General features: G+C 40.4%; 1 protein-coding gene across 2 annotated transcripts in view; it reads right to left on the reverse strand.

The window, feature by feature from the left end:
• LOC145260567 (calcineurin-binding protein cabin-1-like) overlaps positions 1 to 15,698 on the reverse strand; it is a 567,854-nt gene that overhangs the window by 386,342 nt on the left and 165,814 nt on the right. For both annotated transcript variants that reach the window (XM_080118824.1, XM_080118826.1), the window contains exon 14: positions 13,521 to 13,594. In XM_080118824.1, coding sequence (XP_079974950.1) covers positions 13,521 to 13,594 — 74 coding nt within the window. The remainder of the gene's footprint in view (positions 1 to 13,520; positions 13,595 to 15,698) is intronic.

A 15,698-nucleotide genomic window follows, 5' to 3' on the forward strand; every position in this document is an offset into this window, starting at 1 on the left:
GGGCCTCTCGATGCCATATTAGTGGGTAATTGTTACAGCTTTACCTAATCATGTTCTACAAAAAAAAAAATTCTTTGTTTCTTTTTCTCTCTTAGTTTCCCCTCTCTGTCCTGCTCTAAGTAAATCTGACGACCTAGTCCACAAATTCCAAAATTCCATCATGACAAGTTTCAAGAAAAAATACACGATTAAACCCGGTTCTCCAACTTCCAACGTAGACCCCTACTACCATGTCTCCTTCTCCAGCATCAGGGGTCTACGTTCTAACCTTCCAGAGGTTGAAACCCAATTATAGGAGACTAAACCAGACCTTTTATTTTTAAGCAAAACTGGCATTGGACAGACCATTTCCCTAGAAGAGTTCGCAATTAAAGGATACTCTAACTTAACTTCTAAATCTGACCCCCAAGATCGCCATGGGCATGGAATATGTGCTTATATTAAAGATGGCTTTCCATGTGGTAGGGATATCTCCAGAGAAGATCCTAACTTACCCTATATGTGCTTCCGGGTTGCATTAGCTCACACTATTGCATTTATATTTACTCTCTATCGCCCCCACAACAGCGGAGTTACTATCTTTAAAAGCATATCTGAGAAAATTGACCACGTCCTATCTGCTTATCCTTCAGTTAACATTCACGTATGTGGAGACTTCAATGTTCACAACATCGAATGGTTGACCCACTCAAACAAGACCGATGATGAGGGGAGGTTCGGTCATGATTTCTCCATTGCTTATGACCTCACTCAGATTGTTCACAAACCCACCCGTGTGCCCGACAATGACGGCCAGTATGCGAGTCTACTAGACCTTTTTCTCACAACTTGCTCTGAACTATGTTCAGTTTCTGTTCTGTCTCCTCTTGGATCTTCCGACCACTCTGTTGTATCAATTAAGATAAAAATGAAATAAGTCCCCAGACGTACCCCTCCATCGTACAGTATATCGATACACTAAGGCTGACTGGGATAGCTTCCGTACATTTATATCGAATCTACCTCTGCATTCCATGTTTAAAAAGGATGTGTCCTCTATAGTATCAGACCTGACGGAATGGTTAATTGTAGGTATAGATCGTTTCATACCCTCAAAAAAGTTCCAGCAAAAACCTAACAGCCAGCCATGGTTCTCTCCAGAATGTGCTGCTGCCATTGCGCACAGAAATCACTTTTTCCACTGCTTCCAATGTAATAGAAGTATGGAAACTAAAGCCACTTTCAGGACTGCCAGCAACCATTGTAAGAAAGTAATAAAGAACGCAAGAGAGTTGTATGCTCAGTTCATTAAGTCCAAAGTAGCTGAGCAGTGGCTTGGTTCCCACCAGTTTTGGCAAATAGCAAACAGAATCATGAACAGAAGCGTGTGCTTTATCCCAACTATCATCAATGAACCTGAGGTAATCTCGTCAGCATCAAACAAAGCCAAACTCTTTGCCAAGAACTTTGCAGCTAATTCTACCCTTTGCGACCAAGGCCGCCAACCCCCAATATTTCCTCCTGTATCAGAAAACAAGCTATGTGATATAAGTATATCTGTACGTGATGCTGCCAAGCTAATCAAAAACCTTGATTCCAGTAAAGCAACTTTCACAAGAAACACTCGTCTAGCTGAAAACACTATCAATAATTCCCCCCGCTCTTTATCTGTGCCTAAACCTAAACGCAGATTCCATGAATAAAGCTTCTTTCTTAGAACTGCCCGCCTGTGGAATTGTCTTCCATTTTCCTGCTTTCCGACTGACTACAATATGGTTGTCTTCAAGTCTAACGTAAATAAGTTCTTGATGAGCCGTTCCATATAAGTTAACAAATTTACCGAATTTCCATTACTAATTACTATATTGTCCAATTTCTACTGTACACTCTTTAACCGTTATCCTTGAGTGGCCTCTTGGCCTTGATAACGTGGTGATGCCTGTGTAAAAAAAAACAAAAAAAAACATTGTAAAACTATTCTCGTTTCCTGTCTAGACATATCTCTCTCTGTTTGTGTGTGCGTCTCTCTCTTCCTCTCTCTCTCTCTCTCTCTTTCCCATAAACAAAGAAAAATAATACTAAAAAGAAAATGGCCATGTTAAAATTTAGTAAACTTAGCTATTGTTTCGCCTCATACCTAAATAATTTTTAAGCGTAAATTTTTTTTGTTCTGGACAGTTTTGCTTGTAATGTTTCATTTAACTATCGTATCTAACTATTTTTAACCTGCTAATAACTTTGGTAATGTTTTCATAACGTGTAAGTTAATATTTTAATTTGTATGATAGTCGCCTTTTTTAGCAATAACAATCTTTTATTATATGCAATGTTTTTATATACAGACAGCCATTACAGTTTGCTGACGTCAAGATCACGCGACATGACTCAGCGTTTATTAAATTACGTATGAATATCGTTAAAATGTCACTCTTTTGGGGTGCTCCCCCCCCCTATAGAAGAACGGTCAGCTGATTAACTTAGTGTTGGCCTTTTGCGCCAAAAATTCGATATTTGCCGTCCGGAGGGTCGGGCTTTATTATGATATCAAATTTGTCAATTTTTGTTCTGTCTGTCGAAAGTTTTTGGCGGACATACAAACACACATACATACATACACATATTTTCGCTTTTATATATATAGACTAGCGGTGCTACCCAGCGTTGTTCGGAACTGTATAAACAATAAGAAAATTGAAGTTGATTTTTAACATATTTGTTATTCTTCGAATAAAAGAATTTTTATGCCTATGTATCATTTGCTTTTTCGAGCAAAAGAATATTTTACCTACCCTAGGACGGGTATTACACGTATTAAATAATTGTACCTTATCTAGGATAAGTAATTTATGCCATATATATGAAATAATGTTTCCTTTGCGAGGATGGGTAATATACAAAAAATATTTAAAATAATTTTACCTACCCTCGGACATACATGAAACAATTCCACATACTATCGAAAGGTATTGTACAACATGTTAAATAATTTCTCCTACCACCAAGGCTATCATAATTTTAAGAAAACTGAAACAATTTTTAGAAAGTAGATCATTAGACTTTTCAAATTAGTACATAAATACATCATCTTGGTTAAAAATTAGGCAACTATTGCTTCATCATAAATTTCAATATTACTGGTGTTTTTCCTTCATCACTATCGGCACTAAAATTGTAAGAAAAATTATGACAGTTTTTAACAATGTCACAGTAGGATTTTCAAATTAATGCATAAATACATTGACACAGTGATTAGACAACCCTTGCTTCATTATCAAATTCCACATTTTTTTTTTTAAAATACTTCCTTTTCTGAAGATTACTCAGGTTTTACAAACAAATACACAAATGTGTTAAGTTTAGTGATTAGGCAATCCTTGCTTCACTACAAAATTCCACGTTACTGAGTTCTATTCCTCCCAACTACCGATGCCATATTTTTAAGTGAAATGATATCATTTCTGGAACATAACTGAGCAGATTTTCAAGTAAGTATAGAAAATTTTTTTAAAAAAATATGGATCACTCCCTACAGAAACTGGCCTAGTAAACTTTCATAAAAAACCAACAATATATATGAATTAACCTAATTTTGGGACCGTAAACTGTTTCAGCTATATCCGGAATAAACTTAAAAAATAAAATAATTTTGAGATTGAAAATTGTTTAAGCCATTTCCAGGACAAACTTTACATTCTATCACCCTCATTTAATCCAAGCGATGCTGGGTATTCTGCTAGTATATAAATATGACCAAGACAATGTTGCTTAACTTTGGTTATTTACATAAAGCAGTTGCTATTCCTAAGTAATCACCCATCTGCTTATGTCCAGACTCTATGTAGCTTAACTTAAGTGATCTATACGAAGCATTTGGTATTCCCAAGTAGTCACCCATCTGATAATGACTAAGAATATGTTGCTTAACTTTGATGATCTACATAAAGCATTTGGTATTCCCAAGTGGTCACCCATCTGATAATGACCAGACTCCATGTCGCTTAACTTTGTTGATCTACATAAAGCATTTTGTATTCCCAAGTAGTCACCCATCTGATAATGACCAGTTTACATTTTGCTTAACATTGGTGATCTACATAAAGCATTTGATATTCCCAAGTAGACACCGATCTGATAATGACCAGACTCTATATTGCTTAACTTTGATGATTTTTGTAAAGCATTTGGTATTCCCCCCATTTCCCTGGGTTTTCTTTTTTCCCCACAACACTTTGGTCCGCATCAGCGGCCAGTACTGCCACCACCACGATGCCAGGAAGGCGGATTATCCCAATCCAAATGCGCAACATCGCGCCCCTTGAGGACTCCCCCATGAAGGGAACCAAGCCCTTCCCTGCTAAGAAGAAGGCAGAAGACAAGGCAGGGCTGAAGCCCGCGGCAACCTTGTGCCAGATCGACGGGGTAGGGCCGCAGCCCACGACGACCACTGCAACTACTCCCCACAAGGACAACACCTTGGAAAAAAGCGCTGCCAGGACACTAGAAGGAGAAAAGTCAATGGATTCTGGGCCAGTAGCACCCAAAGACTCGGAATCCATTAAAGGAATTCCGGGGCACATCTCTCCCGCTCCCCTAAAGGGCGACTCCTTATCGGCAAAAACCAAAAATGAGAGCAGCACCTCGGAGGAAACCGAGGAACTGTTCAATGAAACAATCAGCTCCATCCAAGCTCTCTTTGAGGATGGAGACTACGATCCGCCCTCCAACCCTCCCCAAGAAGGACAGAAAGGAGATAGCAAAAGCAGGGAGCAGCGAGCCAACAAGGTAAAACTGGTGGGAACATCATCACCCCCACACCTTCTTCACTTTCTATCGGAAGTGCATCCCCAGGAGGAGAGGCACCACCAAGTCTGAATGAAAACCCCACCCAGCAGCCTCCCAAAAAGAAGAAGGCTGCCGCCAGTCTAGAATAGTAACGGGAGACCGGCCAGCGCTGCACCTCGACAACCAAACTGCTGACACGACAGAAGAGTGGCCAGCCCTGAACCCATCCAAGAGCCCCCACAAGGGCGAAATCTTCAAACCTAAGGACAGAGCGAGGACTACGCCACCAAATGGAGAGCCAAAGGCTCAAGAATCCGACAGCAGTCCCCAAGGCGAAGAGAAAAAGGCTTGGGGACTGCAAAAGCAAAAGCAGCTTACTCCTCAGGACTACAGGGACCTTTTCCAGTCCACTTTCAAGGAGTACACGGAAGGGAACATCATCAAACCCCTTCCGGGCGCCGTGGAGGAGCTCCAACACCGCGTCATTTCCTTCATTACAGCAGATACCAGGAGCAAAAGTCTCACCGGGGTCGGCCAGGAAACAATGATGCAGCTCCTCCAAGACTTGAAGGTCCCTACCAGCTACATAGTTTGAAGGAGTTACGCAAAATGAGAGCTACTCCTACCAGATAAAGAAGAGGCGGTTAAGCTATCCAAATCAAACATCACCTGGAAGCACCTAGCCCTAAAGCCAGAGTACCAGGCCAAAAGACGAACCACAGTGTCAGTTTTGGGAGTTCCCTGCTACCTGGGTTCAAGACAACTGGGCGCCGTACTGAGCCAATACGGGGATGTCGAGGCTATATGGCCAGTCAAGGGTCCACGTAACCTCATGACAGGCAACTATAAACTGTCAATGAGTGTGGATCTCACAAGCTTCAACAAGATCCCCGCAGTTCTCAAATACGGAGACTGGACGCTCTCCGTCATAGTGGAAGGAAGGTAACCGCACTGCTGGCACTGCCTGAAGCAAGGACATATGGCCAAAGATTGTCCTAAGAGGCCAGCAGCGGGACCACCAACTCAACAGCCATCCCAGCAACCAGCAACAGCAGCGGTGCCAGCGAACCAAGAGGAAGAGGCCTGCTGGAGCAAAGTGGTCCGGAGGAATCGAACAGCAAAGCCGGTGAACAACAACAGCATGAAACAGAACAAAACTAACAAAGACAACACTAACAAACCCACCACATCTGAAAACAACACCAGCAAACACAACACAGACACCACAGGCAAAAACACTACGAGCACAAACAACAGAAACAAAAAGATTGCAGACACAGACACCCACGAAAACAAAAACACAAGCATCGACACAAACAATGCAAGCACAGACAACAAAACAACAGCCACCAATAGTAAATAAACAGCAAACAAAAACAAAGATATCACCGGGAAAAACACTGATCACTGCGAAAAGGTTTCCATGGTAGAGGAGATGGAGGCACAAGTCGCCTCCTTCAAAAGGTAGCAGTGTTGTCAGACCGGGAGGAGGGTGACAACGAGTTTAAGAAGCAAACGAGGAGGAAAAGCAACAAAAGGAAAAGGGAAGCAGCACAGGCAGAGGAGATTACCCCCGCGCAGTCAGCTCCTCCGTTGGGTTTGCCCACACCAAGCACCTACCCTAATAACAACAACACCACTCAGAACCCCCCTCCCTACTCAAGCGTCAGCAACACTTCACCAACACCAGAAGCAGTCGATCCTCAGCCCGTCAGGACAGAGAGGACTAAAAAAACTCCCTTTCCTGCCAGGGGACAGGATTTGCGAGTGGACTCACCTACCAATACCAGACCTTAAAGGCCAACAAAAGGTCCGGTACAACAAACTGAGGAGCTTGTCACATGTCGGCAGGGATAACGTCGCCGACCCAACCGAGTTTAAAGACGCTTCCTTGTTGACCACTTTCATCAGGGTCAACAAGGATTCTAGAACTGAAGCCCTCTGGGCAATGATCCAAGCAGCGAAGGATGCTATCCCGGGTCAGCAGCTGGTGGATAAGGAGCATCCTTCACTGAGGAAAATATTTTTTAAATGTGAGGGTAGAATCCCTGTATACATCCACCCCTCCTTCTACAGGGCACTAAAACTAACGTTCCCCCTGGACGTGGGAGGCATGGCCAAGGATAGAGTACCCTCAGCAGATCTACTTACCGGTAACCTCGGCCAGACCTGCCATGTCCTTACTGCCGCGGATTTCAGACCTGTCTGTGACACTGTTTAAGGTAGGTGATCATGTCTTTAAACTTAGCTACATTTAATGTGAAGGGCATCAGGTGTCTAAGCAAGGCCTCGCGCGTTGAGAGAGACCTGGTGTCCCTTAAGGTAGATATTGCCGCTATCCAGGAGACCCACTTTGTTTGTGACGAGGATTGTCAAGTTCTGGTAAACGATTACGATGTTTACTCAGCATATGGCAATACTTATACTTGTGGAATCTCCTTGCTAGTGAGTCGCACCCTGTCAGCGTCGGTGAATGTTGTTTACGCGGGCGAGGATGGGCGGGCGGGCGGGCGATCGTTGTTGATGTTGCCGTTAATTGCAGTGTTTTTCAGATTGTCGCTGTTTATGCTCCCAATTCTCATGGCGAGAGGGTATCTCTTTTTCGACAGTTGCAGGGCTTTTTAGTGGATCCGGATCGGTGAGTCTTAATGGGTGATTGGAATGCAATCCTTGATCCCAAGATAGATAAGGTCGGGGGGGGGGGGCTAGCGGGTCGGTGTGGTATGACAACAGTCTGTCTGACCTGATGGCTTCGTGCGATCTCGTCGACAGATTTCGTCTGGATTACCCGTTATAGCCCGTTTCAACTTAAGTGCTAGGCCTAAACTAGCTGGATACTGGAAGTTCAACAGCACCTTGTTGGAGCTGGAGGATTACCGGTTAAAGGTTACCGATTTAATTCAGCGGGCTTTAGTGGGGGCGGTTACAGGGAGTAAGTGGTGGATTAGTCTTAAGGCCAAAATTAGACGCTTCTCTGTCCAGTACAGCCAACGTCTCACGTTAAATAAGGTTAAAGCAATGAAGTATATAGAGGATAAGCTGACTCGGCCGGTGGAGGGGGGGACCCCCTAGAGATAGCACTAGCTAAACAGAACCTCAGCCATTTGGCTAGCGAATGGTATGAAGGTCAGATAGTTAGGGCTAGGTTAATGAAAGTCTCTAACGAAGCTGTGAACATTGACGCTGTTGAGCGTAAGGCTGCTCTAAGGCGTGGTTCGGACGGGTACATTCGGAAAGTACATAACCTGGAAGGACACGCCCTCGTGTCGACTCGGGAGGTCTGCGAGAGGTTTTGGGAGCATCTATCGGAGCGCTTCACCCAACTACCCAGACTCAGGGTCGAAGAGTTTGGCAGCTATTTGGCCTACTCTCCCCGCCTCACGGCAGCTCGGGCAGCTAGCTGTGATGGTCTTGTTACTGAACATGAGGTCATTACTGCGTTGAAGCAGGTCGGCTACAAGTCACCGGGGCTTTACCCTATGAGTTCTACTTGAGGCTGTCGCCCATGTTGGTCCCTATTTTGAAGGATGTGTTCAACTATTGGTTTGCTCAGGGTTCCATCCCTGGACAGGTGACCAAAGGAGTGATCACATTGCTGAGGAAAGGTCAACGGCATGTGGGTGGGGGGGAAATTTTGATGACTTTAGGCTCTCGACTCTGCTAAACACAGAGTTAAAGATTTTGGCAAAGATTCTAGCGAATCGCTTGCAGGTTGTCATCACTGACTTGATCGCACCAAACCAGAGCTATGCTGTGAAGGGGAGATCGATTCAAGAAAATCTTCATTTGATTCGCTCGATCATAGAGGGAATAGAAGACGACACCAAAGCCGCGCTGATCAGTTTGAATCAGTCCAAGGCGTTCGATAGGGTCGAGGATCGGTTCCTGGGATCTGTGCTAGAGGCCGCCGGATTTAATCCGGACTTCCGCAAGTCTTTGTCCTGTATGATAGGCCAATGGTAGCGGTGCAGATCAACGGTAAGCTGTTGGAGTTATTCGCTGACTCCCGGTCGGTGCGTCAGGGTTGTTCGCTGTCGCCTCTTTTGTACGTCCTGGCGTTGAAACCCCTCCTTCGCAAGTTAAGAGACGATGTGTCTTTCCCCACGGACGTTCAAGCGGTGGTCGAGGCGCGTGCTCAATACGAAAAAGTCACAGGGGCCGTCTTAAACCACAGGTAAGTCTGTCGACCTGCGATTGGGGGCCTGGACCGGGGAAACTCGCTTCCGGGACTTCAGCTGGAGAAAAACTTCAGCTGGAGAAAAACTGGTCGGAAGTATATGGCAAGGTCAAATCATCAGTGAAGACTTGGATTCGAAGGAAATTGTCCTTGAAGGGTCGGGCGGAGGCGTGTGCTACATACGTCTTTCCGCTCATCCTTTACCGATTGTCTGTACTTCCTCTGCCTGCACAACGCCTAACCCGCTTACAAAAGCGCCTCGACTCACTTCTGTGGGACGAGGGTAAGCATTATGTGTGCAGAGAGGTCTGTGTCTAGAGTCCGAGCGAGGGAGGTCTTGGTCAGCCCAGTCTCTTGTGTCATAAAAACGCCGAGAGATTGGCTTTCCTGGGTCGTTCGCTAGTGGAGAACACTCCCTGTGTCCCTGCGGTTGAGAACTCGTTTCCCAATCTCAAACCCGACCCCTCGGTAGAAGGTCGTCGTAAACCAAGGGGGGAATCCAAGTTCTTTGCCGAATGCCGGACCGCTCTTAGAGCTTTGCCGGGGACTAGTGTCCTCGATCAGCCTAGAAAGAGACTTTATCGGGAACTAGTGGTGGGTACCACGAAGGGTCCTCTTTGTAGACGATTAGGTTGGTCGATGGAGGTTATCCGCTCTCAATGGAGTTGGGCGCCGGGACGGGACTTTCTGACAAACTCGGAATTCTCCCTGACCTGGCGACTGGTCCGAAAAGCACTGCCCCTCTTCGACGAATTCAGCATGTACAAAGAACAAACAAGGGCCTGGTGCCCGCGCTGCGACGAACACAAGCTCGAATCGATCGCGCATGCGTTTTTCAGTTGTAGCCGGATCCAGGCCCTATTGGAGTACGTCGGAGAGGTAACAGCTCGTATCGATGGCGTGTACAACATGGAGCCGCCGTTTCCCAGGGAGGAAAGAATGGTTTTCCTGGTGATCCTAGCAGTAGCGCGCATGGTGATTTGGATCACATGCCTCAAGTTGGTCCGCGAAGTGACATCTGTTCCAGATCTGGATCTGATCGTTTATTTTACACATCTGCTTAAAGTAAAGATCAGATGCGATTGGAGGAGGTTGCCTAGAGTGGAGTTTGACGAGAAGTGGGTGCACAACACTAGTTTGTGCATCCGTCAAGGAGCCAAGTTTGAATGTGTGTTCCCTCCTTAAGCATGGCACGGGTGGTGTTGGGTCCTTTGGAACCCATCCCGCTCAGGATTTAGCTAAAGAAAATTTAAGAAGACACTTGACTGGTGGTACAAATGAGATCCTATTCCTGTTTTTATTTTTTGTTGCTAGAGAACCTCTGGGTCTGCCCATCCCCCATTACACCACTTGTTTGTTTTTAAACATCCCCGGTCACTCCCCCACTCAGAGGTTACCTTCCAACCCCCTCCACCCGTTGCTTTATATTCTCCCACTTCCACTAAGGCTTCTCCCCAACCCACATTAAGGATCTCCCTGCTTGTTTTCCGGGGTACTGAAAACAGTGGGGAATCTAGTCACTTAGAGTAGGACAGGGGGGCTCTTACTAAAACCCAGTAGGATGTATATATTTTTTGAAATGAACATTTTCATTAGTTTTCCCCACAAACTTTTCTACCACTGATTCATTAGCCTTTTATTTTACCAATGAAATTGAACTTTTTATTACATATGCACGCACACATTAAATTTGTTTAAAAAAAAAAAAAAACATGCATACACAGCATACAGATATTTTCTTTTACAAATTGTACATATGTCATTCATATTCAAAACAATGGAGATTTATTAGTTAGATTAGGATCCACAGAGTGAATGAGGTATTGTGGTAAATGTTGCCAGTCAAGAGTAAGATTCCAAAGTTAGTATTATTACTTTTATCAAATAGTCACAAAGACCCTGTACCCTTCCCCTCCCCAATTTCTTATAGGGCCATGTGCCTAATTTTGTTGTGAATAGCTTTACTTTTTATTCAATTTTATTATTGTTTGATTTGTAATTTTACCAGCAATAAAATATATATATAAGATCAAAATGTAGTATCTGTTCTTAGAATTTAAGTGGTTTCATCTTTCGCCCCCTCCCCCTAAGAAATTAAATTTAGAAATGCATTGTTTACATTTTAAAACATAGTAAAATGATTCCCGTTCTCTCTCTCAATCTCTCTCTTTCCCATAAACAAAGAAAAATTCTAAAAAAAAAAAAAAATGGCCGTATGTTAAAATTTAGCGTAATTTTTTTTGTTCTGGACAGTTTAGCTTGTAATGTTTTGTTTAACTATCGTATCTAACTATTTTTAACCTGCTAATAACTTTGGTAACGTTTTCATAACGTAAGTATGAGGATCAAACCCAAACCGCTAAGGCAAAGTTGTAAATTAAAGTGTGGAAAAAAAAAAAAATGCAACGTTAACGATTGCCCCACCGCGAGATGCTAACGGAAACACGTTTGAATTTATTTAATTACTTGAATTTAGCAGGTGCCCGTTTTCATGAGTTAATGAGGTCAAGTTTGACTGCGGGATTTCATTTACTGCTGAACGCTTTTTTTACCCCCCAAGATGTTATAGGAAAAAGACTAACCCACATGCGGCGAGCGACAAATATTGAATATTTATCTTCCCAAAATCGAGCAAATTAAATAGACAGGCGAGCTTCGTTGTTAACTGTGAGATATTACGATTTATATGTGATATAAAAAGTTTTAAAAAGTTGTGAAGCGAGCGACTGCTTCTCTGAAAGAAGCCTTTTGTAGACACACAGAAAACGTGAACACACATACATACATACATACATTTTTGCTTTTAGCGGGAGGGGGGGGGAGTAAATCGGAAAAACAAAAAAAAACAGCAAACGTGATGGAACAATAAAAAAGGAACAAATGCAAAAATGGCATAAATCACCCTGTTTCAATATTAAAACTTTAAAAATCGAAAAAAAAAAATATCTGGTATCTAGGCTGAAACATGAAAAATAACGACGCTGCCACTATAACAACTGGTCTATGATCGTGTGAGTGAAGTTAAGTCTTTTTTTTTTTATATTTTAATTAATTTTGCGCATCCATGTTTAGCTAAATTGGCATAAGGGAACGATTTTTTGCTATCCCTCCCTTTAGAAAAGTGCCCAGTTGAGGGTGAAAGAATTAATGTTCTTAGGTAAATTTTCGATATTTGTCATCCGAAGGGTTTAGCTTCAAAACAATACAGATTTCATTTCGCATCTTTGTAAAGTTTTAGGCAGACATACAAACATACATTCAAACGGATTTTTGCCCTTTATATTTCAGAATTAATTCATTGCTATATATAGTCATCTTACATTAGAACAGTGGTTTTCATTCTATCGAATCATGTTATTCGTTACCGTTTTCAATCTCTTCATTTTTTTGTAGGCTTTTTGACAAAATGGACAAAATTCAAATACACACGACTTTCCTATTCCAGTTCAAACTAGACCGAAAAGCTGACGAGACAACTTGTGATATCAATGATGTGTTTGGCTATGGAACCACTAACAAATGTGTGGCACAACGGTGATGATAAAGATGGTCGCAGCCGGCCAACTGCAGTTGATAACGAACATTTGAAAGTCTTAATTGAAGCTGATCCTCACAAGAAAACATGAGAAGTTGCTGTTAAACTCGAGGTTGACCACTTAAGTCATTTTCCATTTAAAGCAAATAGAGAAGTCAAAAAAGTTGGATAAATAGGTGTTGCATGAATGATAATCAAAAAAATCGTCATTTTGAGGTGTCTTCTATGCTCCTTCTGTGCAACAAAAATGACCCATTTCTTGAGTGGATTGGGACGTGTGATGAGAAGTGGATTCTCTACGACAATCAATGACATTCGGCAGTGGTTGGATGCTAGAGAAGCTCCAAAACACTTTCTGAAGCCAAAATTGCACCAAAAAACGGTTTATCACTTTTTCAAGCATCTTGACATCTTCCTGCGCAAAAAATGCTTCAAAATGCGAGATGATGCCGAATCGGTCTTCAATGACTTCATCACTTCCAGAACTCCAAATTTCTATGCTAATGAGATAAATAAACGCGTTTCACGTTGGAAAAAATGTGTCGATTCTAATGGTTCTTGTTTCGATTACTAAATTTTATTATGAAAGGAGTTATGATCTTTTGAAGTTGAACGTCAAAAAACGACATTATTTTTGCACCAACCGTCATATAGATGCAAATAATTTTTTATGAATACATATTTTCATGGCAGGAAGTAGAGGCAAATAAATGTTGAAGTAAACTAGCTGGTAAAAACCAAGCTGTAAATCATGCAAATTCTTAAATGATGAGTTATGTCAGTAGTTGGCAAGGAATGAACAGACCTATATATGATCATGTAGAAGGATTTTCCTCATAGCTTTTAAAAAAGTGATTACAAGAGTCCAAGGAACATATAAAGCAACTCACAGCCAATGATCTAGTTAATAAATTAATATTCTATGTTGTTCATAGTAATCAATCTATCCACAAAAATGCCATCTGAGATGATGGATTGATTCCTATGTTAGAATCAAATCAAGTCAACAAAAATAGAAATGAAAAAAAAAAAAAAAATGGGTCTAACCTGTGGAAGAACCGGCTTCTTGCTCGCTGTTTTGGTCTCCAATTTTTCCTTCTTCTTCATCTTCTCGGACTTCTCTGTTACACGTTTAAAAAAAAAAAAAAAAAAAAAAAGAAGAGCAATATAGAAAATTATTTGCATTTTTCTTGGTACCAAATGTATTAAAAATGTTTCAAAAGTAATTCAGGTAAAAGGGTAGTACGCTAAGAAGTTCAAAAGAAAGCAGTGAAGAACAGAACTGATTTCTGCTCTTCACTGCTTTCTTTTGAACTTCTTAGAATACTACCCTTTTACCTGAATCACTACCTGAAAACAGAAATTAGTTCCCTGGCAGTTTTAGGTCAAACTGAATTTTTCATTGGAAATTTAGCATTTTATTTTTTTTACAAATATTCAAAGAAAAGTTTTTACTTACAAATTTAATAGGAAAAGCATATTTTTGTACAAAAATACAAATTTTATAATTGGAAATTTAGTTGTTTTTTTTTTTTTATAAATAATCAAATATGTTCTTGTTTCATTTTACACACATTTAATAAAGAAAATGTTTTTGTTCAAAAATACTTAGCATTTGTGTATTTAAAGATTTTCATGTAAATTTAGAAAGTTATTCTTAACATAGTGAGGTAGGTGGTGATCATAAGTCTTCCAAATACCATTTTAATGCTTACAAATTATCCGTTTCAGTACTTAGGTCTTTTAAAGATATGTTAATAAAACATGGGTCAGCTGTTGTAGTTACTTCCTTAATATTTGTTGCTTATGATGAAGAAATTGTTGAACAGGGAAGTGATTTTCACCTTGCACTACTTTCTTTTGAATTCCTTAGCTAAAAGTTGCAAGTCTCAGGTGTTATGCCTCTTTACTGTAAATCACTTAGTGAAATTGAATTTCACAAATCAAAACAAATATTTTTACAGAAAATTATACAAAATAAAAAAAATGGAGAGAAATCTTTCACAATTTTTTTTTCCAAAAAATTATTTAATTCTTCATCATTCAACTGACAATCAATTCATCCGAGTAGTTTTTGGTTTTGATAAGTGATGATTAGGGCTATGACAACAGAATATTCTTTTCATTGTTTTGAGTCCCGAGTATATATCTGACACAGTTAAACAGTTAATCAATCGAGAACCACATCACTCCATATAAAAACAAATAAAATATCAACAGATACACACTCAAGAGTCAAAACAATAAAAAGAATATGCTGCTGTCCTAGTTCTAGTGATGACTCGTTAGAAAAAAAAGTCCAATGTAAATAAAGAATTTAATTGAAATAAAATGTGCTAAATGAGATGTTTGTATATTTTTTGGTTTCAAGTACTAAGTCATCATGTTCTATTTAGAATGATAGTCCATAGCCTAAAATAGAAATTTAATGGAAAGAATATTATTAAATGATGCAAGTCTTGACATTTGGAAAAATTCCATTACCTCTCGAAAAAAATGTACAAAACAAATTTGATTCAAATAAAATTAGGTACCGGCAGCCAAAATTTTAAAATCGCCTATGCTAAATTTGATTCTCTCATATAAAAATACACATAAATAAAAGAAAAACAAAACAAAAATCATGAAGATATCTTGTTTAGTCTTCAAGTTATGATCATTTTCATATTTATAAACGTAGCATGAACATGTTTACATTACGACATGGCAAATTTGAAAGCAACTGACAAAAAAAGTAACCGGTAAAAACGTCACAAAAGATGCTTTCATCAGTCTTAGTATTAGAAGACAATAGGAAATAAAAGTATAATCATATCTAATTCAATTTCAGCCTTTATATTTGAAATGTGAAAAGTGAACATTGCAATATTTATAATAGCAAAATCGCACTGGTGGACACTTTTTGAAGTATCAGTAAATAAAACTGAATTAAAGAAAATTAAATATGAACATGCAATATAATTCTATGCATAGTGGTTATTATGCCTATTTTTTTCAAACAATTCCAGCTGCAAGTTTTTTCATTATAAGTCGATAAAAATACTGATATGTTCAATTTCAATGGCAGAAATAAAGTACCGAATGTTTTAAACATATACAAACTTCAAAATCACAAAAACTATTAAAGATACAGATGTGAAATTTTGTATGCATAATCAATACATATTGTAGAATTTCATACCTAAATTTCAGCTCTGTACACCTTGTAGTTCTAAAATAATAAAC

Source organism: Euprymna scolopes, chromosome 36 (genome assembly GCF_053919585.1).
Source record: "Euprymna scolopes isolate OS-2025 chromosome 36, ASM5391958v1, whole genome shotgun sequence".
Taxonomy (NCBI): Eukaryota; Metazoa; Mollusca; class Cephalopoda; order Sepiida; family Sepiolidae; genus Euprymna; species Euprymna scolopes.